This window comes from Rattus rattus, chromosome 4, assembly GCF_011064425.1.
Source record: "Rattus rattus isolate New Zealand chromosome 4, Rrattus_CSIRO_v1, whole genome shotgun sequence".
NCBI lineage: Eukaryota > Metazoa > Chordata > Mammalia > Rodentia > Muridae > Rattus > Rattus rattus.
This window is the reverse complement of record NC_046157.1, coordinates 136,769,553-136,794,008: the sequence shown is the minus strand read 5'-3', so window position 1 is coordinate 136,794,008 and position 24,456 is coordinate 136,769,553. Positions and strand designations below refer to the sequence as shown.

Below are 24,456 nucleotides of genomic sequence, written 5' to 3'. Positions count from 1 at the left end.
GACTTAGAGATGTGTTAATACAACAGCCGGGAAATAATTTACTCCTCTATCAACAATTTACTGAGCATCTACTATTCGTTAGATGAGATAGTAACAAAATCCAGTGAGGTAACAGCTCTGCCTGGAGAAACTCAAAGACAAACACCGAGACAAAGGGACCTCAACAGGTTCTTCTAATGCCGTAAGGTTAATAAGCGGGGGACTCAGGCTGGGGGGCGAGGGTCTCGGGATGGATGCATTGTAGTCTCAGGAGTGAGTGGCTACAGCCTGCGCATGGAAGCCCCTCAGCTCCGTGGTCTTTAATCACTCCTCATTCTCGCCCTCCGCAGGTTCTTTCTGCAAACGAGCACATGTCCTCTGGCAAACTGAGCGAGCAGTTGGCTGCCTCACCGGCCATCTGTTGCGGCTCCTCATCTGGGGAGGAGCAGGTTAATGCTTTGGCTGGTTCCCAGTCACCTCGTCCACAGTGTGTCTACTCCTACCCAGGATGCGCATACAGATGTGTGGGCCCGTCTGTGCCTCAGTCTCTTGCTCCGCTGGACAGAGATAATAGAAGCTGAGAGAGAAGCCACTTGTTTGGGGCTCTCAGGTCTGCTGGCCACAGACGGATGCTATCCATCTATGCCCCTCTCTGGATCCATGCTCTCTGGAGGTCTGGGAGGGCGTGGCCACAGTCTCCTCCATTCGGAGCCCTCCACTGCCTTGGGTGTGGGGGGCTATTTGTGTTTACTTCCCTGGCTTCTGGGTCCCTTTGTGAGCCTACCCGATAGCAATCTCAAATAAAATGGAGTGAAGAAACATTTGTTGGAGAAGATTTCAGCAATATAAAAGGCAATAGGAGGAACAAAGAACCAAGTCTGGGCGTAGAGATAGGCACATTCTGAATAACAAATAAGAGTGTCATTTAGTTGCCATGGCAACATAAGAAACACAATGAAAACAGCGCAGCTTCACCACGTCCCTTACTGATGAATGGGCAAGCTCTTTGAAATACTGGAATGGTGACCCCCTTGCCTCTTGCACACCCACTTCTCTTCCCCGACTCACCTGATACTCCATGTCATAACTGGGCAGGATAATGCGTCCATGCTTCCACTCGCTGCCCTGGTCCTCGCGGATGACCCAAAGGAGTTTGCTTTCCTGGCTGGCTTCCCGAACCACCTGCAGTGCCACCCCGTGGCCGCCCATGGCTTGGTACTGGAACTCCATGCACACAGGGCTTCGGGGCAGGTGCACTGGTGGGCTGATGAGCCGCCCAAACTGGCCCTCTCGTCCGCCGTCGCTCTGTAGTTTCAGGAAGTTCTTGTCATCTAGGGGAGACAATCCAAACGGAAGTGGTAAATGCTTGGGAAGTATACCACTTTGTATACTGTGGCCTCTCCATCAGAGAGAGAGAGAGAGAGAGAGAGAGAGAGAGAGAGAGAGAGAGAGAGAGAGAGAGAGGAGTTGAGTTGTTTTCAGTGTTTTGAAACATGTTGGGTCTTGCTATGTAGCTCAGGCTGGCCTTGAACTTACAACCTTCCCACTTCTGCCTCCTGAGTGCTAAGACCACAGGTGTGAGCCACCGTGCTGGGCCTGCTGTGCTCTTCTCTTAGGCCCTTTCAGACTCTTGATTCAAATGCTCTGTTCTCTTGAAGCCCTTTCTTCAATCCTTAAGTCACACTGGCCCCGCATTAGCTCTCTGTGTCATGTCTTTCGTATACAGCCCCTGGGGTGGTCAATTTCAAATCCTGGCTGTGTACAGACTTGTCTTTTCTCCCTAGAGTGAAGAGGCCTGACCCATGTCTTACTCATCTCTGGCTTACCCAAAGGGCCAATGCAATCTGGTGAACTGAATTACAGGGAGCAGTTTATAGGGTGTGGTAGTTGCCGGATTGGAGTGTGACTGGCCAGGTATTGTCTGGCTGGGCACTGTCCAAATGGAAGACATTAAAAGCCTTCTGTCTCTGCCAGGGTTGCTAGACGATGCCTAAGCCTCAGTAACTATTATGCAGACACTCAAGTCAACTCTAAGAAGATCAGGGTGGGAGTAGACGGCCATCCCACACACATATAGCTCCACTGGTTAAAAAGGTAAGGCCGTTATCATTAGCAAAGGCCGCGTCTTTAGCAAAGAACATACATGTTCTGGGAAATTAAGAGCTCACTGTCCAAATGCTTCAAGAATGGCCTTCTTGGCAGACTGGGTTTAAATCCATCCCATAGTTATGCAGAAGGCTGAGCTCTTGTTATGGTTGGCAGCACCTATACCTCAGTCACAGGTATGGAGATGGGGAACTCCAGCCCGTGTGAGGAGAGCAAATGCTCAGAGAAGGAGGAGGAGTTCTCACGATCTTGGGCCCTGAAGCATGGGGTCATGGTCTGCTAAACTCTGCAAGTGGGTCAGGGACATTTCCACTGCATAACCAACTTAGAATGCGAGCAGGCCAGACACTTCAGGGTCTTGTTAATTTGATGCTACATTAGTCTGGGCCACAAGCTCAGAGGTTTTTCAGTCCGTGGGTTTGTCAGAGGACAGGCTAGTGTTCCAGAAGCCTGGGTCAGCACCCTCTCAGGGCTGGGGATCTCTGATTCATCGCTGTCATACCTGTTGGCATTATCTTGTTAGGTGAGAGCTCAGCCTCCACAGAGCCTCCACCGGCAGGCCTGTTCAAGGCGGAGATAAGGAAGAGGAGGTTGCCTTGAGAACAGAGCTTTAATGATGAGGTCTGGTGAGGAGGGGAGGCAGATAGCATCACCAGACACTCGGTGATCTTCTAGCCCTCTGTTTGCACATCAGATCTTCCCGCTATCACTATTAATGATAATAATTACGACTCAGATTTGCATAATGCCTTTCAGGTTACAAAGCATTCTGGTATGCAATATATCGCCTCGTCCTGTGAGCTAAGACGTCCCAATTTTACTCTGAACACGATGGAGAAAACAGAGAGGCTAAAGAGACTTGTCCAAGCAGGAAATGCTAGTTCAGAGCTAAGCAGACCCCAGACTTAACTGAGGGATCCCACACCTTCCTACAGTAAACTCTTCAGCTGCCCGAAAGCATCTTGCCCCAAATCCTTGCAATCCCTCTCTGTCTGAGGCAAACCTGCTTCCCCCTGGGCCTACTGCCTCAGCCTCACCGTACCTGAAGCTGCCCGTTCTTCCTTTCCTCCACCTAGGCTGACTCTTCTGCCACCTCTTCTGCCAACCATTCTGGCACGCGCAATAGTCACCTTCCCTTTCCTAACGATTCCAGTATTTGTTCAAAACACCTGACCTTACTTACCTTTAAAGGGAGCTTAGACTTTGCTACAGTGCTGTCTACCTGTCACTCTTAACTGGGTCATGGCTCTTTCCTATAGCTCAGATCTTTTTAAAAGTATTTATTCATTTAATACATGTGTGTATGCTCACATGTGTGCATGTGCTTGTGCACAAGAGTGTGCCACAGTGCACATGAGGAGGTCAGAGGACTATTTTTTTTCTTTCTTTTTTTTCGGAGCTGGGGACCGAACCCAGGGCCTTGCGCTTGCTAGGCAAGCGCTCTACCACTGAGCTAAATCCCCAACCCCTGTCAGAGAATGATTTACAGGAGTTGTTTTTTTTTTTTTTTTTTCTTTCCACCATGTAGGTTCCAGATCAGGTTTGGTAGCAAGCACCTCTACCAGGTGAGCCATCTTCTAATCCCCTATCCCCGGTTGTCTTGCACACAGAAGGCTTAGCATCGTATCTTTTTTCCTTTCCTTAGTTTGTGCGTGTCTCACTACCCAGGGGAATCTTATTCCATGAATGAATAAGTGAATGAATGGCAAACACAGATGAGAAAGAATGGTATGTAAGGAGGAGAGAGAATCTGCTAGCCTCTGCCAAGCCTTCAGTTCACACAATCCCTTTGCCACAGACTCTGTTTTCCTGAGCCAGGAGGCCCCTTTTAAAGATGAGGTAGCCTAATCCCAGGGTCACCTGTGGAGGCTCCCGGTAGATTGAGACACCAGCGAGGGTCCCCCTGATCCTCTATGTTCCTGTACCTTCCAAGCCCCTCCTCTTTCCACCCCATCTATAAAGGAAGGCGGATCTGTGAGTCTTCTTATTCAGCCTCTCTCTCCCTTCACAGCTTCACAAATCAGACCCACTTGCTGCCTGAGAATTGCTTGGCGGAAATTCTGTCACTTGTGTGAATTTGCATTCTTAAGCAAAGGAATCACAGCAGAATGGTTACAACCGGGAAAGCCAAATGTGTCTGGGGCGAGAGATGGCAGGGTGCAAGGGTTTTTATCTGGGTCTATCTTATCTATCCACCCTGTCATTAGAATTCAACCAGGCCAAAGGTTCCCCAGTCAGCTGGTCCAGAGTCTCCCGAGCCCCTTTCTTCTCTCCTTCCTTCTCTCACAGTAGGCTGATAATCACTATGCATGATTTACAGGACCGTGGCAGGAATCGAGTTAATGCTAGTGGCGTGCTAAGCACAAGCAGCTGAAGGCTCATAACTCAGCGCTGACATCTGAGCTAATCCACGGGTTTGCAGAGTCTCCAGACGAGCAGGCCTCTGGATCTCACTTAGTTAAATCATTTGTGCCCCACTTGTCTGTTAAGTGCTATGAACTCCAGGGAAGAAAGATGATATGTAAATTTAAGGAATTAGCAGGGACATCAGTCAGAGGGAGTCTGAGCTGCAAAACATCCCTGCCTGTCACGACAGAGGCCTGATTAGAACCAGGAACGCCACAAAGGAAAGACTCAGACTGGGAAATGCACAAGGAAGGGAACCAAAAAAGCAGAGGATGAGGATGGTCAAATTGAGAGGATACTAGATGACAGACACCACGGCTTCACCTTTAGTTATGATTCATACCCATCCCTGTGCAACCAATAATATCCTCTTTCTTTGTTTTCCTTACTTTCTTCCTTCCTTCCTTTCTTCCTTCCTTCCTTCCTTCCTTCCTTTCCTTCCCCCCTCTCTCTTTCTCCCCCTCCACCCTCTTTCCAGGGTCCTGCTAAGTAGCTCAGGCTGGCCCTGAACTCATGATCTTCCTGCTTGACGCTCTCCAGTGCTGTAATTAGAGAGATTCCCCGATCTACATCAAGCTTCTCTGAAGCTCAGAGATAGGAAGTTGTGTTTCCAGGACCAGTGCTACAGAGCTATAGGCTCTGGACCCACATGGGACTGAGTAAACTAGCTGGCTCCTTGTCACCTGGGGTGGAATCCTGGCTGGTGGCTCTAAAGCCTTAGTCTTTCCATCTGTACAGTGGGTATAATAATATTACTTCATGAGGTATACAAAGATATAGCAAGAGCTCAGTCAAGCGATTGATGCCACTCCACACACTGCCTTCCATGCAGACTGAAGACCACTATAAACCTGGGAAGCCAGTGCAAGATACAAAAAGAAGTAGGATTTATCCTGGGGAAGGTATTGACATTCTTTGAATTAAGATACCTTTCCAGACCTATCTCAACTCCAGGAACCAGCTCTCCATCACGCACCCTGCGCTACATGTCTTCTGTGCTAATCTACAGAGGGTGAAATAAAATGTGATTGTGATCTTGGATCGTGAGAGGATTCCGTGTGACTATTAGCACTGGGCAGAGGAAGTGTGTGGAAACATCCTGACACTATGCTAAGAGGCTCCACAGGCCACAATGGCAATGTGTTCTCCAGGCCACAACTCCAGCTGTCAAGAACATCTCAAATTGAGTGTAACACCTTCCTGCTGTCATGCGGACACACTTCCTCCATCTACCCCTGATGCAACACAGCTCATTTCTGTTCTATGACTTGGAAGCATTTTATTCGTAAGGAATTAAGAAGTCCAGGGGGCCGGGCAGATGGCTAAGTGTGTGAAGAGCTTGCCTCACAAGCCTGATGACCCCAGGACTGAAGTAACATCATAAGGCTGCAAACCTACTGTAGTGTACCCTGACGGAGATGGGGGGAAGATACAGGAAAAAGAATGGAAGTTTCTGGGCTAGCCTGAGGTACACTATAGCGAACAAATAGACACTGTCTCAGACAAGATACAAAAGACTGACATCAGAGATTCTGCACTGCGGTGCATACAAACACGAGCAGAGAGGGGGGAGACAGAGAGAGGGAGGAAGAAAGGAAGAGACAGAGAGGGAGAGGAAGAGAGGAAGGGGAGAGAGACAGGGAAAGAGAGAAGAGAGGAAAGAAGGGAGAAAGGAAAGGAGAAAAGGAGAGAGAACGAGAAAGAGAGGGAGAGGAGTAGAAAAAGACACACACAGAGAGAGAGAGAGAGAGAGAGAGAGAGAGAGAGAGAGAGAGAGAGAGAATGAATATGAGAAAATTAAGACTTTCAGTCTGTGTTTCTCCAGGAAATACAACGCTACTATCTTTAAATGCTTCCTTTCTGGGTCATTGTTTATGGAGTGCTTCAGCTCTCGAGAGTCTGACATTCAGACAAGACGCTGAGCTTGGACGTATTCTGAAAGTGAAGGTTGTTCTGGAATAGCCCAGCTTAGGGCCAACCACCACTAGATACTAAGAAAGGCCAAGCACACAGTAGCTGTGGGTTACCTGACAGAAGTGTGGGCATGGCGGGGCGGGGACAAGTTGCTTTATGAATTTCCTTGGTCCTTAGGAAGGAACCCATTGGACTGCAAGAGGTTGCCCTAATATGACAACCAGGCAGCTAAGACCCAGCCCTGTGGGTTGGAAGTTGCCCTCCACTGTGACTGATAGCTAGGATACCGGCAGTAGATAGCTTCCAACAAAAAGACAATAGAAAGGAAATCCACTCAGCTGCTGAGAGAGAACCAAGAAATAATGTCCCTAAGATACAAAATCCCTGTCCTCCTGGACCTGACATATTTAGGAAGCATTTTGCTGTGTCCTTGACTCGGAATGTCCGCTGTTGCCAAAGATACAGAGCAAACAATCACACGGGAATGAACAACTCCAGTTCAGAAGGGCAGAGAGGAAGTGCAGAGAAAGGGTCACTCGTGCGCTTCACCTGATGCTGTCTCTGAAAGGGCCTCTTGATACTTCACCTGGCGATTTACGGTCCCATCTGGCTTCAGCTGCTTAAGTGTCCCATGGACACGTGACTGAGGTTGGTCCAATAGCAATGGATTCAATTGTGTCTACTCCCCTTTAACCAACCCTAAAATAAATCAGCTGCTTGATCCTCCTGGCTATTGCAAAGCCAAACACGCCATCTGTCCCTCACACGCATCTCCTGGCTAGCATCTTGCCCTCCTACTAGAACAACCATCTGAGAGAATATTTACTGCAGCAGGGGATGGAGTCTCTTAGTATAGGTCATACTTAAAACATGAGTCAGCCACTCCGCTGGCCTCCCAAGGTCAGTCTATCTCTGCTAAGGTCCTCAAATTAACAACCAGTTAAGGGAAACATTGACTTTGGATGAACTCAGCAGGAGGTTTTCAAGGTTTATGATAGAACATACAGCAGGCATTTAAGGATTCGGCTGGGCCAGTCCTTGCAGGCTGCTAGGTACCTGGAGGTATTTTTCGATGTGATGTGTCAGCTTCTACAGAAAGCTCCACCATCTAGATAGTTTGTTCTCAATTTTCCCCTTCATTATCACCCCAGTCTCTCATGGTTTTCAAGAAAGGAGATAACAGCTTCTCTCTGTTTTCATCTTTTCCACAAACAGGGCTGTTTTCCTCCCGTCTTACAAACCCCCTTCACCCCCCCATGCCCGCAAATCTTTCCTGTTCTAGTTGAAATTATCCCTTGATTATTGCTTGCATCTAGCTCAGCTCTTCCTGTCCTTTCATTATCTATCATGGTCCATAGTCCCAGTTCTCTGGCTTTGTATTTTTAAGGGCTATGCCCTAGCCAAACTATAACCACCTTCTTCCCAAGGTGGTTCGGTCTGAGGCAGTGGTTCTCAACATGTGGGTCTTAATTCCTCCAGAGGGTCAAATGACCCTTTCACTGGGGTCTTGTATCAGACATCCTGCATATCAGATACTTACATTCTGATTCATAACGATATTAAACTTACAGTAATGAAATAGCAATGTGAATAATTTTATGATGGGGGGACACCACGACAGGAGGACCTGTGTTAAAGGGTGACATCATCAGGAGGTCTGAGAACCTGATTTGACAGTGTCTGAATTGAAAGCTGTCACCTGATCTTTTGAGCACAGAGGGAGGTTTTTTAAATTCAGAGTCATTGCTAGCCTACAATCAAAAAGTAAGCCTGTCTTAAGTGTGTCCATCCCACCTGCTGGCGTTAATCAGAAACCAAGTCTGATGCAAAACAACCTCAGTGAAAAGTTAACAGGGTATTGTACCTACATTTGAAGGGATGACCACTGTGGATAAAACCTGAGTATTTACATTCTTGGTGTACTCCCACTGAGCTTTCCTCAAGCCTCCTCTAAGCTGGGCAAAGCTCCCTTCACAATGTAGACTTTACCTGTTTTCTTTAGATGCTTCCACAACTTTTAGTTACCAAAGTGGGGGAGCTTTGTAGTCAAGCTTCACATGGTCAGTCAATGTGTAAAAGGGCACACACATTCCAGAGTGAAATCGAGTGTTCCAGATCACACTTGGATCTCGATCAGGAGGCTGACTGGGCAGAATCCTGTTTACCTCTGGCCTTATCTCCTTCTCTTCCTTCTCCCCCTCCTCCTCCTCCCTCCCACCCCAGCGGTGCTAGAGACTGGACTTAGGCACTCCAGACACTCCCAGATGCTAGGCAAGCACTCTGCCACTGCTCCAGCTCAGCTCTCCTTTTTCCTTTTATTTTTGAGGCTGTCTTGCTAATTTGCTTAGGCTGGTCCTGAACTCATTCTGTAGGCTAGGCAGGCCTTAAATGTCCAATCCCCCTGCCTCAGTCTCTCTGGTAACTGAGATTATATGCTAGCACCACCAGGCCCAGGTCTTATCTCATTCTTTACAACAATAACGATCATAACAATAACAAGTCTCGATACTATTAGTATTACTATTTACTTAGTATACTATTTCTATACATAGTGACCCCATGTTGTCCTTAATGCACTGTCCCATAGTTGCTGAGGGAGATAGAGTGGCATAGATGGAAAATCAAAATAGCAACACTTGCAGAACGGGCTCAGGCAAATCTGCCTCCCCAACTCCCTGCTTCATGGTTCTCACTAAACCAAGCGACCCATGCATCGGCAAGGATTGGAAGCTCGTTCTTCGGCTACGGCCCAGAGGTGGTACAGCAGTATTGTCTAACACATTACCGTGATGCTGCTTCCAAGCATGGTCACCGTGGCCTCCACATCCACAGAATAAGAGTGCCACGGCAGAACTGAAGCATTAGCTGGAACAAGCTTAACTCATTAAAATTAAATTAGAAATAGCCACAAACAGCTGTGGTGGTGGTGGGGAGCTCCTTACTCAACGTTGGAGAACTGGATACGGGTCATCTCGAGGAGAGCTTGTGTCCTTCCTTAAAGACCCAACACTGATCATTCTCAGAATTCTAAACAGGCCTGTTCTCCTAAGAATGACCCCATGTCTTTGTAGCTTCAGAGAGAAGACAAAGTGGCTTGTCAGGGAGGGCGGGTCGGGCTCCTCTGCTACCACCAGGGGTCACTGGATCTGGAGCACAGTCGGGGTGGGGGTGGTGTGAACACACTCTGGGCAGTTTAGCCACAAGAGCTAAAAAAAGAAATTCTGAGTGGCTTGCAAGGCGATGTTGAAAAACAAAAACAGTGGAATGAAACCAGTGGGTGTCTTGTCAGCCTGGAGCAACCATTACCACTAGCCAAAGGAACAGAACTAATTGCTGACTTAAAAGGGAGCAAGGAAAGGAAAGAAAACACGAGAAAACAACTCAATCAGAAAATATCTCAGCAATGTAAGTAGTTTCCATGGACACTTGTGATCCACTGTCTGTGTTGAATTTCAGCATGGCCACCCCACCCCGCTCCCTCCCCCTTCATCCTCACCTCCTCCGTGTTTGACTGAGATACCGCCTTTCCAAAATTTAATGACTTCTGTTTGCACACTCACTGTGGAGGGGATGAAGCATGGGGCATCCTTCTAGAGAGCCATGGGGCTGGTCTCTTTGTGGAAGAGCAAAGTAGGGTGACACAGTGCCTTACAGGTTTGGGGCCAGGCGCCCGGCATTCTGTGCCCATTAGCATCCTCCCAGCCCCGAGTCCAGCAACAGCTGTTTCCTTTCTCCTCACTGCTTCCCTTGGGGACCCATTTTTTTAAAGAACAAGAAGGGACCACCCCAAACAGAAAGGGTGTCTATCTTCTGCTTGCAATGTGATTCAGTATTTTGTAAGCAGGACAGTGGGAAAACAGAGAAGATGGGGTTTTGAATCATCTGAGGATAAAGGGTTCTGAGAACAATATTATGATTGTGTTTCCCGGAGTCAGGTTGCACGTGTCCCTTTCCCAAACTTCAGTGATGCCTCTGGAAAAGGAAAATAATTATTTTCCTTCTCAGCGTCTTAAGACAGGAACAACATTAAGCCCAGTGGTTCCTTATGGCCCTAATTTTCTTTCTGTCCCCAACTGTTCTGCCAGAGGTTGGAATTCTGCCCACTTCCCTGGCCTGTTCTGAAAAGTGCCCCCCAACCCCCTGCTCCCGAGTGTAATAATGGATTAGCTGAAATGAAAGCAAAGACTACCATTTCCAACCAGCAGCAAGGGTCAAGGGAGCAGGCACTCAGGTGAGGGTGGGGTCTGAACAAAGCTGGTGGAAGTAAAGGACAGCAGGCTATGGCAGAGGGGAGGCAGAAGAAGCTTTGGCAGAACTGTCACTAGTTCACTGGTGGCCATGGTCTAAGTAGGGCTAGCCTTAGACACCATCAGAGGAAACCTCTCAGAAGCATAGGGGAGGGGGAGCCGGAGGATTAGAAAGGACCCTGGATAAGAGATGATAAACCCTCCCACCCCTCAGAGTGTTCATGTGTACAGCCCTTTATTTAAAGTGCCTCAGCCAAGCCAAGCTGTTCTATCTCTCATGCAGACAAAATGTAAACACATACACACATCTACCCCATCCACCTTTCTTACATTCAGATAAAGACGGGGGCCGGGAAAAACCACCAATTAATTGGACCCAGTCTCAAAGGAGAGGAAATGAAATGAAGAATCCAGGCTGGGTTATAAAAATAAGTAATTTTTTTCCCAACGTGCAGGAGGCTCATTATATTAATTAAGCATTATTGCAGAGCCTGAGAGGGGGAGGGGGGACGGGAGCTGGGACTGGGGTAAGTGCTCTCTCCTGTGCCCGAGGCTGTAGTGATCCTCAGATACAAATCTCTCTGAGCCAGCACTCAAATGCTAAAGAGATAAACACTTGAAATATGAAAATGGTTTTCTTCAGAGCAGATGCTGTGACCCTCTGGGAAAGCAAGTGTGGGCTGTGGCAGGAAAGTGGCCCCGAGGGTTCCTCTAGAGCTTACCCCCCAGTACCCCCACCTCCTGGGAACCAGAGGAGGCACCATCAGCATTTGGGGTGAGGGCATCTCTGAAGAAGCCAGTAAGAGGGAAGCCCCCCTTCCATTTTCTAGCCGGCCCCCAGTACCCTCTTTGGTCTGCTAAATTTTCAGAATTAACCCTCTTTTCTCTCAGAGCCTTATTAATGGGCACCTGAGGTCCCGGCAGGAGGTGAATGGCAACTGAAAGGGAACAAAAGTATTTTTAGACCAATGTGTGCTGGCTTGTGAGGGCCACTTGTTAAATTTTCTAGAATTTCACAAGCCAATTAAATATAGTCATTATTAAAAATTAAATCACATAAAACTGTATTAAATTACATTAAAAAAAGGAAAATAATAAATACCCCAACTCGACCTTTCCTAATTATTTCAGTATCCCTAGCTCTGGAGGTGATTTATGCTCCTGGTATCTGTACAATGGACAAACACTCTCCCAGCCCTCCTCTTGCCTGTCTCAGCTCCACCTCCAAGTCTGTGGCTACTGTGGGGAGAGCATTTTTACCATTGAATGTGGCACACCTTGTCAAGCAAGTTTGGGACTTTGTTTCAATCCTTGGAAAGTCTCTTGTTGAGTATTTCCAGAAGGCAATTGCTAAAGCACACCAGAAGATACCTTTTCTTTCTCTTTGTTCACAGGGGCTAAAAGCAGTGCCTATCTACAGTGTCAGGATGGGCTTCCGAGATCTGGCTCTTTGGAGTCAAAAGATGGTATACGGATATGCCAAGGTCTGACTGCAAGTCTCCTTCACAGGCCAAGTATCTGGCTCTTTGCTAAGACACACCCACCGGCATCACAACTGTGGTGTCCTGCCTTGTACGTGGCAGCATTTCCGTGCTTTGCCTTGATGGACTCCGAGAGAGGTGGTACCCACGGAACTACGAGTCAGAATCAAAGTCAGCAGTTTCCCAGTGAACAGCTTTGGAAACAATACCTACCTTGTTGTTGACAAGAGGCTATGTGACAGTAGTAGCTAGTGGTGGCTAGGGGAACAGGAGAACACTAGCGGACTCCTCCCACCTCCCAGGGCCCTCTCAATGGCTTCTTCTTTCTCTCTTTTACCCTGGTTCTCTTTCTCCCTAGCAACTTCAAGCTGTGCTGAAATTCTCAATGGGCTAGGAACCACTAGCTAGCCAGTGTGTGTGCTGGTGTCTGTGGTGGTTTGTGGTGAAAGAGCAGACAACTGCCTTGCAGTGGGAACTTCTGAGCTTGCAAGGGACTTGGGACCCAAGCATGTGCAAGCCAACTTTCCATCTTTCATAGGCTGCCTCCACTGCCTTACCGGGAAACGTTCTGTCGTTGGGGTTGGCACTGCTGATCCAGGTACTCCGCAGCCACTTGGCATGGTCGTACATCCAACCACAGGGCTCTTCAGGAAAATCAAAGTTGCAGTTGAATCCTGAAGGAAGTTGCAAATCTTTGTCTAAAAGGGAAAGAAAAGTAACTAAAAGGCAGGCAAATGAAGCAGTTCCAGAGACTAGCCACGGGGTGCTACTTCAATGGCTGGCAAGACCTGAGTAGGAGGCAGAAAAGAAGGGCTTCCCTTTGCTCATGCATTTCAGACATCTTGGCGATGGCTGACTTTCGGGTCAGGCTTTGGTCTCATCCTTCCCAGGCGTGAAAGCCAAGGCTGCCAGTGGTTCCCATAGTAAGCAATTATAAACGAGGCCACCAAATGGCTTCAGGCTCTAATCAGCCTCTTCTTTCTACCTCGGAGAGCAGACAAATGTGAAAATTGCTGTTCCCTAAATGCCAGAGAAGAATGTCTCCCCAGTGCCTCAAGTAGAAGGCTGGCTCCTCAAAAGGCTCATCTCATCTCCTGCCAACCTGGCTCTCAGCAGAGATGGGGCAGCCCATTAGCACCCAGAGAGACCTGAATGCCCGGGAACTTCTGGCCGATGCAAGGGAAGTGACCTCGGAAACCAGGCTGGCTCATTCGCTCTCCTTCACCTCTTTGGGACACGGCCCTTATTTCTGAGGGCTGCTTAGTTTGGCGTTGCCAGGTGGGGAATCTGACACATTAAGAGTGAAGATGAAGGAGATACCCAGCTCGGTGCTGAGTAAGATGGGTATTTTTATATGTTAGGCATGGCGGCTCGGGCCCGTAATCCTAGTTACTTTGGCGTATGTTGTGCTGAGCTCTTGAAGGTTGGGTTGGGATCCCAGGGAGGGGAAGGACATGTTCTCCACAAATCTCTAAAATATGACCACATAATACCTCCGCCCTATCTACTTTCGGAGACTTACCCAACTGAGCCCAAAAGTGAAACCAAGTGGGTTTTTGCTGGGGTTCCGCCCAGTTCCGAAAACCCAGTAGAGTTAATACCAATCTCTGAATTAAATGGGGGTGGTGTGGAGGCGGGGAAAGAGAAAATGGGGAACCAAATGTGGACACTTGCCAGCCAGCGACAGAGGAAAAGCCTTGGCAAAGCTGGTAGCAGGGTGGATGTGGGTCCTGGGTCTTCTCACTTCCGTTCCCAAGTTCCCAGAGAGGAATCTCAACAGGGAGGCTCAGAAGTCTGGCTAAAATGTCCAAAGGCAACATCAGCCAGGTAGAAACAAATTGCCCACCATGGGGTGGAGGAAGCTTGGCTCCAGAGAAGGTTCTGCTGACCTCAGCAGCAGGATGTAGTTACCAGCAGACCCTACGGTGTGCCCCCTTCCCAAGAGGGAACAGTCAGTGTTTGCCCACCCTTGGCCAAGTCAGCTGGAGGGAGAGGAAACACGTGGAAGCCATCACAGAAGCATCAACCTGTGGCTTGGGGAAGTCAGTCTCCAACCCTCGCCGCACCCTCCTCTCCACAATTTCTGCATGTCTATTTTTCCATTCAAAAATGCGGAGTAACTCAATATACCATAATTCCCCTGTAATGTTTATACACATACAATATCTCAGGAACCAAATTCCACAAAAAAGATCTTTGACGAAAAAGAAGGGAGGAAACCATCAAAGAAACCTCAAATCAAACAAACCGCTGTAAACGGTAAAATTATATTAAAAATAAACTTCTGAAATTTTGCAGCAGAACCCTTAAATTTTCCTTTGGATTGCCGTTTAGAGAGACTCCCCATTCCCAAGCCTCCTGACATGCTAACTCTGTGAATTCAAAGCTGTGCACTAACTTCCCGTAAGTTTCATTTTTTCGGCTCTCTGTCTCAGACACGTCTTGGAAGATTCTCCACTTCTCATTATGAAGCTAAAACGAGTTCATTAAAACGTCAAGATTTTGTATTCAACTAACCCTGACCAACAGTATTCTCTACCCATACAATCTACCAAGCACACACCCCAAAGCATGTGCACTAAATTATCATTCTTCAGTCCCAGAACTTCAGCATTAATGTTTGGCTTTCATCCCATTCTTCTTAGTGGCTATTTTTTGGAGCCATCCATACTCTCCGGGCAGTTTCCCATGTTGCCTCCTGGCTGTGAGCAGGCATCGTGGTTTCACCAGCTATCAACATCTTTGCGTCCCTTCTCAAGTCTCCTTGCCAATCTTCCCTCGTTTTGTTTAATGAACATTTAACAACGATCAGTAATTTACTGTCAATCGAGGCTGTCAAACTTAAAAGTCCAGCCAAAAATGCCAGGTGTAGTAAAAGTTGTGGCTTTTTATCAACACACAGGGAGCTGAACAGTAGGATTAAAAAAAAAAATCTTACATTTGGGATCTTTCCGTTACAGAGTTGGATGTGTTTAGAAGATAAAATGAGGGGGATACAGATTTTCCAGGTGAAGAGATGAGCCAAGAACTAGGATCCCTTGGGGTTCCAAAGCACTGGCTGAGGACCCTCACACCCTGCCCCTGCCTGTGTGATCCCTGCAGATGTGATGTCATCTGTGTGATCCCTGCAGATGTGATGTCGTCTGGTAGAACCATCCCTGCTATGCTTTCATAAATTGAGCTTATAGCAAGACACAGGGAAGTGCGATTGACCCTTGGATATCACAGACAGTACCCTTTCCCTGCCCCCTAAAACAGACATCAGGTCTTCCTATGACTGTACCACAGAGGAACGTTCTAGCAGGAAAAGCTGACACTGCTATTATTTCTAAAGCTGGGAATGGTTTTCCTTTAACTAAATGAGAACTCAGCCCCTCTTCTTAAGCCTGGATTTGTATCCGTAGGGTTACTCTAGTTGTTACAATATCTGAGTGGTTCTAGTAGCCACTGACTCAGACCTCTGAGTATTTGTACTCCCCCCACCCCCCGAATCCTTCTGAAAGTTTGTGTGGACTTCTAAGCCAAGGGATCCCAAGTTCTTGCCTGATCCTGGGCCATCTGCCTTGTCTGTACCTGTGCCATCCAAGATGAAATATGATGCCCATCCCAACCCTTACCATCCTCAAAGCTGCAGTTTTCCCCACACTCCGTGGCATCCTCATCCATGGGATATGGGGTGGTGGTCTCTTCACTCTTTACGGTGGGTCCCAGCGTCTCCACTGTGGGCTTTGAGTCTGCGTGAAGGGGAACAGAGAAAGAAAATTGCTGCAGCAGGCCGCACTGCCACCCAGCAGGCGACAAGGTGTGGTCTTGTGAGGAGGAAAGGGAAGATGCGCACAGTCATGAATTCACCCTTGTGAACCGTTGGTGGAGCAAGGATCACTTCGGTTGGACGAAGCTTCGAGAGGCATGGATATGAACCCCATACTGCAGGCTCTAAGGGCAGCACAAAAGCAGCAACCATGGCGGAGGGATTGGGTAATGTTGGTCCCAGAGTGGAGCTGAATTGCATTTGGGTGTTCTGTTAAGAGGGCGGTGTGGCAAAGCACACAGTCAAAATGAATGTCGCCCACCCAAAGCAACAGAAATGTCTCCATGACATTGAAGGTTATTCTGGTTACAAGGGAAATGGGCCCCAATGCTCGGCTGCTCCATGGCTGCTGGTGGGCTCGATGGTCCTGCTTGCCCAAAACACACCCTTTCACTATGCTAGACAGGATTTATTTGGAATCGAAATTAACTCTATAAAACAATCTGGCCCTCAGGGCCCACCTACGGATAAAATAGTCAGAAGAGCTTGTCGCCAAAGCTATACGTGAAATAGCAACTTGAGAGGCCTAAGTCCAGACCCTGCTGGTGTTTCATGGACACGGACAGATGGGAAGATGGATTTAAAGAGACTCGGGCTAGGTGAAAGTAATTCGGGCTACACCTTCTGGCCAAGGTATGGCAAATTAAAACACCCACTGAATACAGCTACCATTGTGTAGGGAAACTGAGAACAGCCAAACCAGTCAGGCACGGTGGAGATAGGAGTGGTGGGCAAGGTGCCACCAAGGCACCATGACTTTATTCGATAGACAGAGACCCAGAGAGCAGAAAGCCTACTCTCGCTAGTTCTTCCAAAGCCTCCCCCCCAGCAAGGGCGAGCCTCATCCCTCAGTGAAACCTCCAGGGTTGGCAGCTCGTAAGCAATGCTCTAATAAGGAGGCCACAATAAACCCAGCCTACGCTGTAGGCTGTCGGTTCCCACCTGGGCCAGGTAGGTGATTCACACATCCGCTCATTCACTTGTTTAGTGGCTCCCGGTCACTCATTCACCAACTATTTGGGGAATGAATGAGGTTGTGACTCAGGCCCTGGGCGGGGTGGGAAGGGTTCTGGAAAGGCTTGTGTTATGGAGCTGCGAGTGTATCCTAGAGGTGTCCTTCAACAAGATGCCCCGGAGGAGCAAGGGCCCCGCCCCTCCCGTCTGGGTGCACACGCCTTTGCGCTGTTCCATGTGATTAGGTGCCTTGGAGGGGCACCTTTCAGGATGCCGTTTAGTAAAGCCAGGAGCTGAGGAGATGGGTAAATACACTGAAAAGCTTTTTCATGGTCGACTTCCTGCCTTTCTGCTATTAAACACTGCGCACGTAACCTTTCGTGTTCCCCATTGCCGTGGCTGCTTTTTGCTCAAAGTAAATAACAAATAACCTCGAAGCGTCCTAATTTGTGAGTTCAAATTTGTCACCGTGTCATGGAGTCTCAAACTCAATTGTAACGCAAACTATGGGCGGCAAGGCAAGAAGTAATCATTCGAAACCTAAACAAACTGGCTAACGGTGAAGCAGGCCTGCTAAATTATTTAGTCGGACCGGTTCAGCCCAGCCCTTTAATTTTTCTGTTATCCTTTTTGGGGAAGGGAAAAAAAAAGGGAACCAAGGGTGAGTTGCCAACAGAGATGGCGATTTTAAAAACTATAAGAATGTGTGCTAAGGACTGGAAGTTTCAGGCAAAGCCGGGCAGTTGGTGGGAGGAGACGAAATGGAACGCAGGGGCATCGAGGGGCTGATCACGGGACAAGTGGGCAGAGTGTGTGAGGCAAAGCGAGGAAATGGGAGCCTGTCTCTGTGCCCACTGTTTGTCCTGGGTGCTCTGAGGTAACTTCGCCAAACAGCAGTGGTCCTCCAAAATTAAAACCAGATGTCAGAGACTTCAAAGGCTCGAAGGCTGGGCAGAGGGAAACACGCCCCATCTCTGATCTTCCAAGAGCAGGGTTGGGCTTTGAAATGGGAAACCTGTTACTGTCACCGGGGCAATTTGGGGCAGGTTCGGGTTGGAGGGGCAATGAGGGAAGAGGACATCAGCAACTGTCCATCAAGCAAGGCCAGACTGGACGAGGCATGGCACAGAAGGAAAGGGGGTCAGAGGGAAGTGTGACTTGGCCCTCAGCCCGCTGAATGACCTTCCTGGGACTCAGTTTCCCAGCCTGTGAAAGGGCAGTAGGCTTAGTTCTGGTTTGTTTTTGAACCATGTATCATGCTCATCAGTAGACTACAGAATCGATTTAATGGGTTATGATAGCTTTTTAGATGTCTGAGCTGTAATCTTGTAGGACGCACACAGGTTGAGCACTGCTTGGGGATCCCCTCTTTGTTACATTTGCCTGTAACCTGCCTGCCAGTGTTGGGTAGCAACCAAAATACTGCCCACTGTTACTCCATGCCATCTCCTAACAGCTGCAGGGCTCTGTGACAGACCGATGCCACTCCTACTTCCCAGGTAAAAGATGAAGTCATTCGTCCTAGGCTCTGCTCCTAGTGATGGCCAGGGAAGGACTTGAATTTAGTCATCATTCTGGAATCCAAGAACTTCCCCATATGTTCACATGTGTGTGCTTGCAACAAAAGGGGCTGCAATGGAGATTCGGTTTAACTTGAGACAAATGTAGCATCCACTAGCCTAGCCTAGGAGTTTCTGGATTCTCTATAGTTCTAAGCCTAAGGTGGGTAAATGAAACTAGTTAATGTCTGAGGTGAGTTTTTAGTACTGGTGAGGCACAATCGACATATATTCAGGCATTGGGGGACTCAGCTTTAGTCCTACAAGTGTGGTGTGTGTGTGTGTGTGTGTGTGTGTGTGTGTGTATGTTTGTGTGTGTGTGTGTGTGTGAGAGAGAGAGAGAAAGAAAGAAGGAAAGAAAGAAAGAAAGAAAGAAAGAAAGAAAGAAAGAAAGAAAGAGAGTCTCCCAACTAGTATAGATTCCATGATAGTGTCTTCACTTCCAAGCCTAGAAGTGAACTTGGGCCCCATTCCTGGCCAGCACGTCTGCCCAGGATTCCTCTGTGCACTTGTAGGCCCCACACAGGCAACACTTTTCTCCATGGGAGCCCAAAGCACTTCTCTGACATGCCCTTATTAATCCTTCATGCCATCCTGCCAGTGACAGATACAGCAGACAGGAAAATGGGATTACCTGGGGCCCTGGTGGGGAGGGGCAGGAGAGCGCAGCCTACTGGCGGCTCCTGCTGGCACTGGGTGGGGCTCTGAGCTCCAGGTGACTCCCAAAGCTCATTTTGACAGTCTGTGCCCGCTCTGAGGAAGAAGTAGAGCCAGTGGCCAGAGGCTAGGTGGGGTCTGATTCAGAGGGATCTGGCTTTCCCAGGAGTGAGCTCTGGGCCTCACCCTCACAGGGAGAATTCCCAGAGGCCCTTGCCCCAGGGCTGTGCTTCTTAGAAGGTCAGGAAGGAGCAGGAGGACAGCTGCAGCCTGGGAAGATGCACCCTTGCACCATGCTGTCCCCTCTGAGCAAATAGATGCCTTTTACAGCTGTGGCTTTGAAAGGAAAATGCTGTCTCTGAGCTTCTGACATCTGGAGGCCAGATTCAGACATAAACGGATTACTTTATTATCATGAGAGGGTTTTTCTTTCCTAAATCAACAGCCACAGCCCCCTGGCCTGAAGAGCTGGGGTCTAATTGAATTTGGGTGGGTGGTGGGTGGTTATGATTTGTTTTTGAGAGACTCCCGTTGAAGAACTGAAGTGATCCCTGACCAAGGACAAACTGCTTCCCTCGAGAGATTTCTCCAAGTTCAGAGGTGGTCCCAAGAATATAGCAGGTACACAGTGATGTCTGCTTCCCGAGGGCTGACTGCCTCTCTCCCCCTCCTAGGATACCAAGATCAAATGGGAAAGACATGGAGAGCGAATCCCCCTTACCTGTCCAGTCACAGCCCAGGACCTCCAGCCTCATCCCGATGCCCGCTGGTGACCACCTCTCTGGGTATACCCGCACGTACTGTGCTGGAACTGGATCGAACCTTCGGATGTCGGGGGTGTCATAGTGCATGTTCCCTTCAAACAGCTGTAGGGAGACAGGTTGTTCAGCCCCCATGTGGGGCTCCTCCCTGAGTACCTCTCCCCAACCACACCTAACCCAGAAGTTGGCTTCATGGTTGATTCATGGGGGCACTACCCTCTACCAGCTTTATTTCAAACCAAGGTCTTTGTTCATTTGGAAAGTCCACGAGGGACCTTGGGATATGGAAATCAGGTATCATTAGAATGGCCATTGTCAGGGGAAGTCTGAGCTGCAAATGAGATTTAAGCTGACCTTGTCCAGAAAGGAAAAAAAAAGGAAAATTAAAACCATAATCGGAGATCCAGTAATGTTTTTGAGGTTGATGCACCATCTTTAAAAAGACTCCTATCTTTAAAATAAAAACCAGTAGGCAAGCAAACATCCCAGATTCCTTGTCTTATTTTTTATTTTATTTTATTTTTTTAGTTTTTAGAAAAGTGTTTTCTTTTCCAGATGCCTGGAAATCTGTAAGTCTAAGGTACGTGGATGGGATGGGGTAGAGTTGGCGGGATGCTTGCCCACACGGATGAATAACTTTCAGGTTATTCAATGCCAAGAAGCATGGGGCCAACAATTCCAAGTATACTGACAGTCAGAAAGAAAAATGGCTGCTCCTTCTTTAGGATAGTAAGGGCATCCTCTTGGTTACAAACTGATGGCCTGAGATAGTCTTCTAGAGCTTTGTCTATCAGCAGCAATTCCACCTAAAGAAACCTCTCCTGGATTGCCAATGTGTAAAGAGCTGTGTGGGGATCCTATCCAGAGCCACCGTGGGGTCCCTCACACAGGGAGAGGACAGCTGTGATGTTCAGGGATGTCTGGGTGTCAGCCAACTGTAGGTGCTCAGGACAGCTTTCAAAGTAAGGGTGCTGCCTTAGGCAGGGCCAAGATCATTTCTTTCACTAAGAGTCATGGTTAGCTATCGCTGGGGAAATTTCTAGTTCCTGCGCTTCTCATTGAAGGTTCTGGTTCCCAAACCCTTGGTCTTTTCAAGGCCCTGGAATTGTGATCTGGGAGTTCATAAGTAACCAACTTAGCCCTTGCTTATGCATTCAGAAAGCAAAACTTTGGTTATCACAGGGAGGAGTCCTTTCTTGTTGAGAACCCTGCATGTCTGCAGTCAAAAGTAACGTAGAAATGAGGACCAGCTAGCCTGGCCTACCAGGAGATGAATCTGGAGAGGGAAGAGGCATGGGGTGCTGTCCTATCTGAGCCTCCTTGAATGCTAGGGTGAAGGTCAGCCTTCCTTTCTTCCATGGCTGGGAAGAAGAGCTGTGGGCTGCTCTGGCCTGAACTTCTGGCCCAGCATAAGATTCTCTTCTTGCAAACTCAGTGTAAGAGGCAGGCGGGAAAAGATCTGAGCAATCAAGACTAAGAAAATACAACGGAGCGTAACGTTCAGAAAAACAGTTATTGTTGGAAGTAACTCCCAGTGTCTATAGCTTGGCCTCCAACAACCACATCCCCTTGGGATGTCTGGCCCGTTTCAAGGAAACTTTATCCAGAAGGGGCTGTGAAGGCTACCAAACTTCATAAGCACTGCATAGGTATCTGGGCTTTGGAATCTGACTTTTGGTTTCTGAATCATGGCTCAAGCACCAAAATACAGTGTGACTCTGGAATAACATAAGCCTCAGTTTTGTCATCTCTGAAACGTGAGTGACCAAAGAGTAGACTTCATAGAGGGTTATGGGGATGATGAATGAACCTAACTAAATTAGGCAACCAGGCCCTGGGCAACATTGTGTCTTGGTTGGTACGTGTTTTGTTGGGCTGATGGAATTTGATGGATATCTACTAGATGGGACATCAGTACCCCAGTTCCCTGTACCCCATTGAAACTCTCTGTTTAGAATGGCAGCAGAGTTTCTGTGAATGGCCTACCTTTGGCTGCTGAGTCCTGGGGTCCTGGATATATTCCCAGTCCTTGCCATTTAGGCTGTAGGAGACTTTGAACTTGCGTACAAATGCCCTGGCTTCCATGGCAGTGATACTGTCTCCTCCGCGGGCCCCCTGGATGATAACGCCTTTCACCGTCTTGGGTGTCCCCAGATCCACCTGAAGCCATTCTTCACCTGGCTGGGCTTGAGGGTTCCGAGGGAACCAGCCAGAGCGGCTGCTAACCAGGCGGGCAGCACTGGGGCTCCAGAGGTACTCTCGGGTGGAGGAGGCAGAGATCTGGGTATCAGCAATGAGGCCCGAGAGCATTCCCAGCATGTTGGAGCAGGGTGCATCTAGGAGAGACAAGGAGAATACTAGAAGTCATGGCTGAGACCCACTAATTGAAGCCCACCCCCTAGCAGCTATCAGGCCATCAGGTCACGTGCTTATTTATTTTATTTTGTATTTTGACGCTGTAGAGTGCTGTGATTCAGAGCCTGAACTTGGACTCAGAATGCCTGGTTATATGTTCACCCTCCTGCTTACTTAGCTGTACAGTTTTGGTCAAGTGATTTAATTGTTCCATGCATCGAGCCCCCCAAGTCTAAAGGAGTACTCTTGAGCAGTGCCTATCTGTTGTGAGGACTCACCTCAGCGAAGGCCTTAGAACAGTGCCTGGTACACCTAAGTACACAGTGGCTGTATTTATGGCTCTGATCAGGGCTTCTGAGAATGTGTGTTGGCACATCTATCCACAACACCTGATCCCCACTGACTTTCTCAAGGACGGTGAGCACAGTGGAAGACCATTTTGCCTACAAGATGGGCTTATAGTTTCCTAGGTGCAGGTCCCGGTTCCATCACCTTCTGGATGGATAGTGACCAGGGTTAAGTTATTGCCTATCAGAATCTAATAACTTCACCAGAGTCACCTTTGGTGTAATAAACAGGCAGCATAATGTACAGGAGAGAGCCATGAACGATGCAGAGAAGGCGCAGATGCAGGGTGCTCGAACAAGAAGCCATAAGCAGGGCCATTCCCTGGTGTGCTCTTAGACAGAGATGGAGTGAGGAGAGGTAGGCAAGCGGGTGGATGGACATTGAGTACCCTTCCATGTCAAAGAATCAGCTTGCCCTTCTAGGTGGAGTTCAGAGTGGAAGTGACTGACCTGTAAATGTTCACACTATTGCTGGTCTAATCGCCATGGTCTCACAACTATACCATTGTACCGGTCTACCAAAGGCCTCTGATCCTACTCTGATGCTCTCTCCTGTGCAGCCCATGAGTCTTAGCCCATGGGAGTGCCATTGTTCCTTCAGATGCAGTCCTCACACACTGTCTCTCCACTCTTTTGCTACAGTGCCAAGAAGCAAGCAGCGATCACCACTGAGTATCTGCTTTCTAATCACTCTTCGGCAGGTACTGTCTGGTTTGTCTGCCCTCTGACCTCGGTAACTCATTGTCACCGAAGAATTTCTTGACCTGCCAGGCTATGTCAAGTCTTCTACAGAACACTTCAGGGGTCACGAGGCCCATCCTGTTTCCAGATATTCTTCATAGTTTTCTGATTTTCATTTATTTACCATCTTGTTTCCTATTAACTCATCCATCTAACTCGTCCATACGCCCACACTGGCCTGGGTCTGGCATGTTCCCGTTGTGTCTATAGTGACGTGTCTAGATCTTGGTTTGTATATAAAGTAGCAGAGAGCATTATCTGAAACTCAAGTTACCTAGGTTACCATGGTACCATCACTTACTGGGGACTAAGTTCTTTAACTCTTGGTTTTCTATTGTGCAAAGTGAGGACAATGACAACACCTATGACACATAGGAATAATAAAAGATAGCACACTTAGGGTGGGGCTGCAATCTGGTGTCAATCATCGCTCAATACGTTTTAACCAGTAGAAATAAACACAGGCTTAGTAAGAACATATTGGCTGGCTGGATGGAGAAATACATGAAGAGAATAAGTCTGGTAGGACTTTGAGCCACTTCCTTTTGGGAAGGTCACATGGCACAACCTTATAGATTCAGAGAGAGGGGAGAAGCCTAGGATGCAACTGATTCCCAGGCCTCACCAGAACCGCCCTTCCTCCTCACCTGTGACCCGGCAACCGAAGAGCTCCAGTCGAAGGGCTATGCCCAAATGCCACGTCTGCGGGCGGATCCTGATGAAACGAGTCAGCAGCGGCGTGTGGAGCTTGTTCAGAACCAACTCGGTGGCATCATTGTTAGCCTGGAATACCTGCAAAGAAAGACGCAAAGCGGTGTCACTGAGAGCGTTCGTTATGATGCCAGCACTGGAGCAGTCACCGAGAGGGGCAGGAGAGCTCCCTCCGATGGCTAAAGATCACCAGTGGCTTTGTTGTGTTGGGCTTCTTAGAACCACTGTGAAAAATAATTAGTTTCTCATCCTGCTCCAACCGAATAACAAAGGATGAACTCTGCAAAAAAGTTTTGGAAGGCAGGGATATTTTGCTTCTGGGCTGAGAACAAACAGAGGAAGGAGATTTGAAAAAGAAAACACTTCAGAAGCTAATAAGGAGAAGGGGGGAAAAGCACAGTGGTTACAGAGGAGGTAGACAAGTCAT

The 24,456-nt window shown here is 48.2% G+C and overlaps 1 protein-coding gene across 2 annotated transcripts in view; it reads right to left on the bottom strand.

The window, feature by feature from the left end:
* Nrp2 (neuropilin 2) overlaps nucleotides 1-24,456 on the bottom strand; it is a 112,943-nt gene that overhangs the window by 30,974 nt on the left and 57,513 nt on the right. For both annotated transcript variants that reach the window (XM_032901198.1, XM_032901197.1), the window contains exons 8-13: nucleotides 23,966-24,110; nucleotides 21,862-22,211; nucleotides 19,836-19,980; nucleotides 15,751-15,867; nucleotides 12,691-12,831; nucleotides 1,048-1,310 (exon numbers count right to left, since the gene is read on the bottom strand). In XM_032901198.1, the coding sequence (XP_032757089.1) occupies nucleotides 1,048-1,310; nucleotides 12,691-12,831; nucleotides 15,751-15,867; nucleotides 19,836-19,980; nucleotides 21,862-22,211; nucleotides 23,966-24,110 (1,161 nt within the window). The remainder of the gene's footprint in view (nucleotides 1-1,047; nucleotides 1,311-12,690; nucleotides 12,832-15,750; nucleotides 15,868-19,835; nucleotides 19,981-21,861; nucleotides 22,212-23,965; nucleotides 24,111-24,456) is intronic.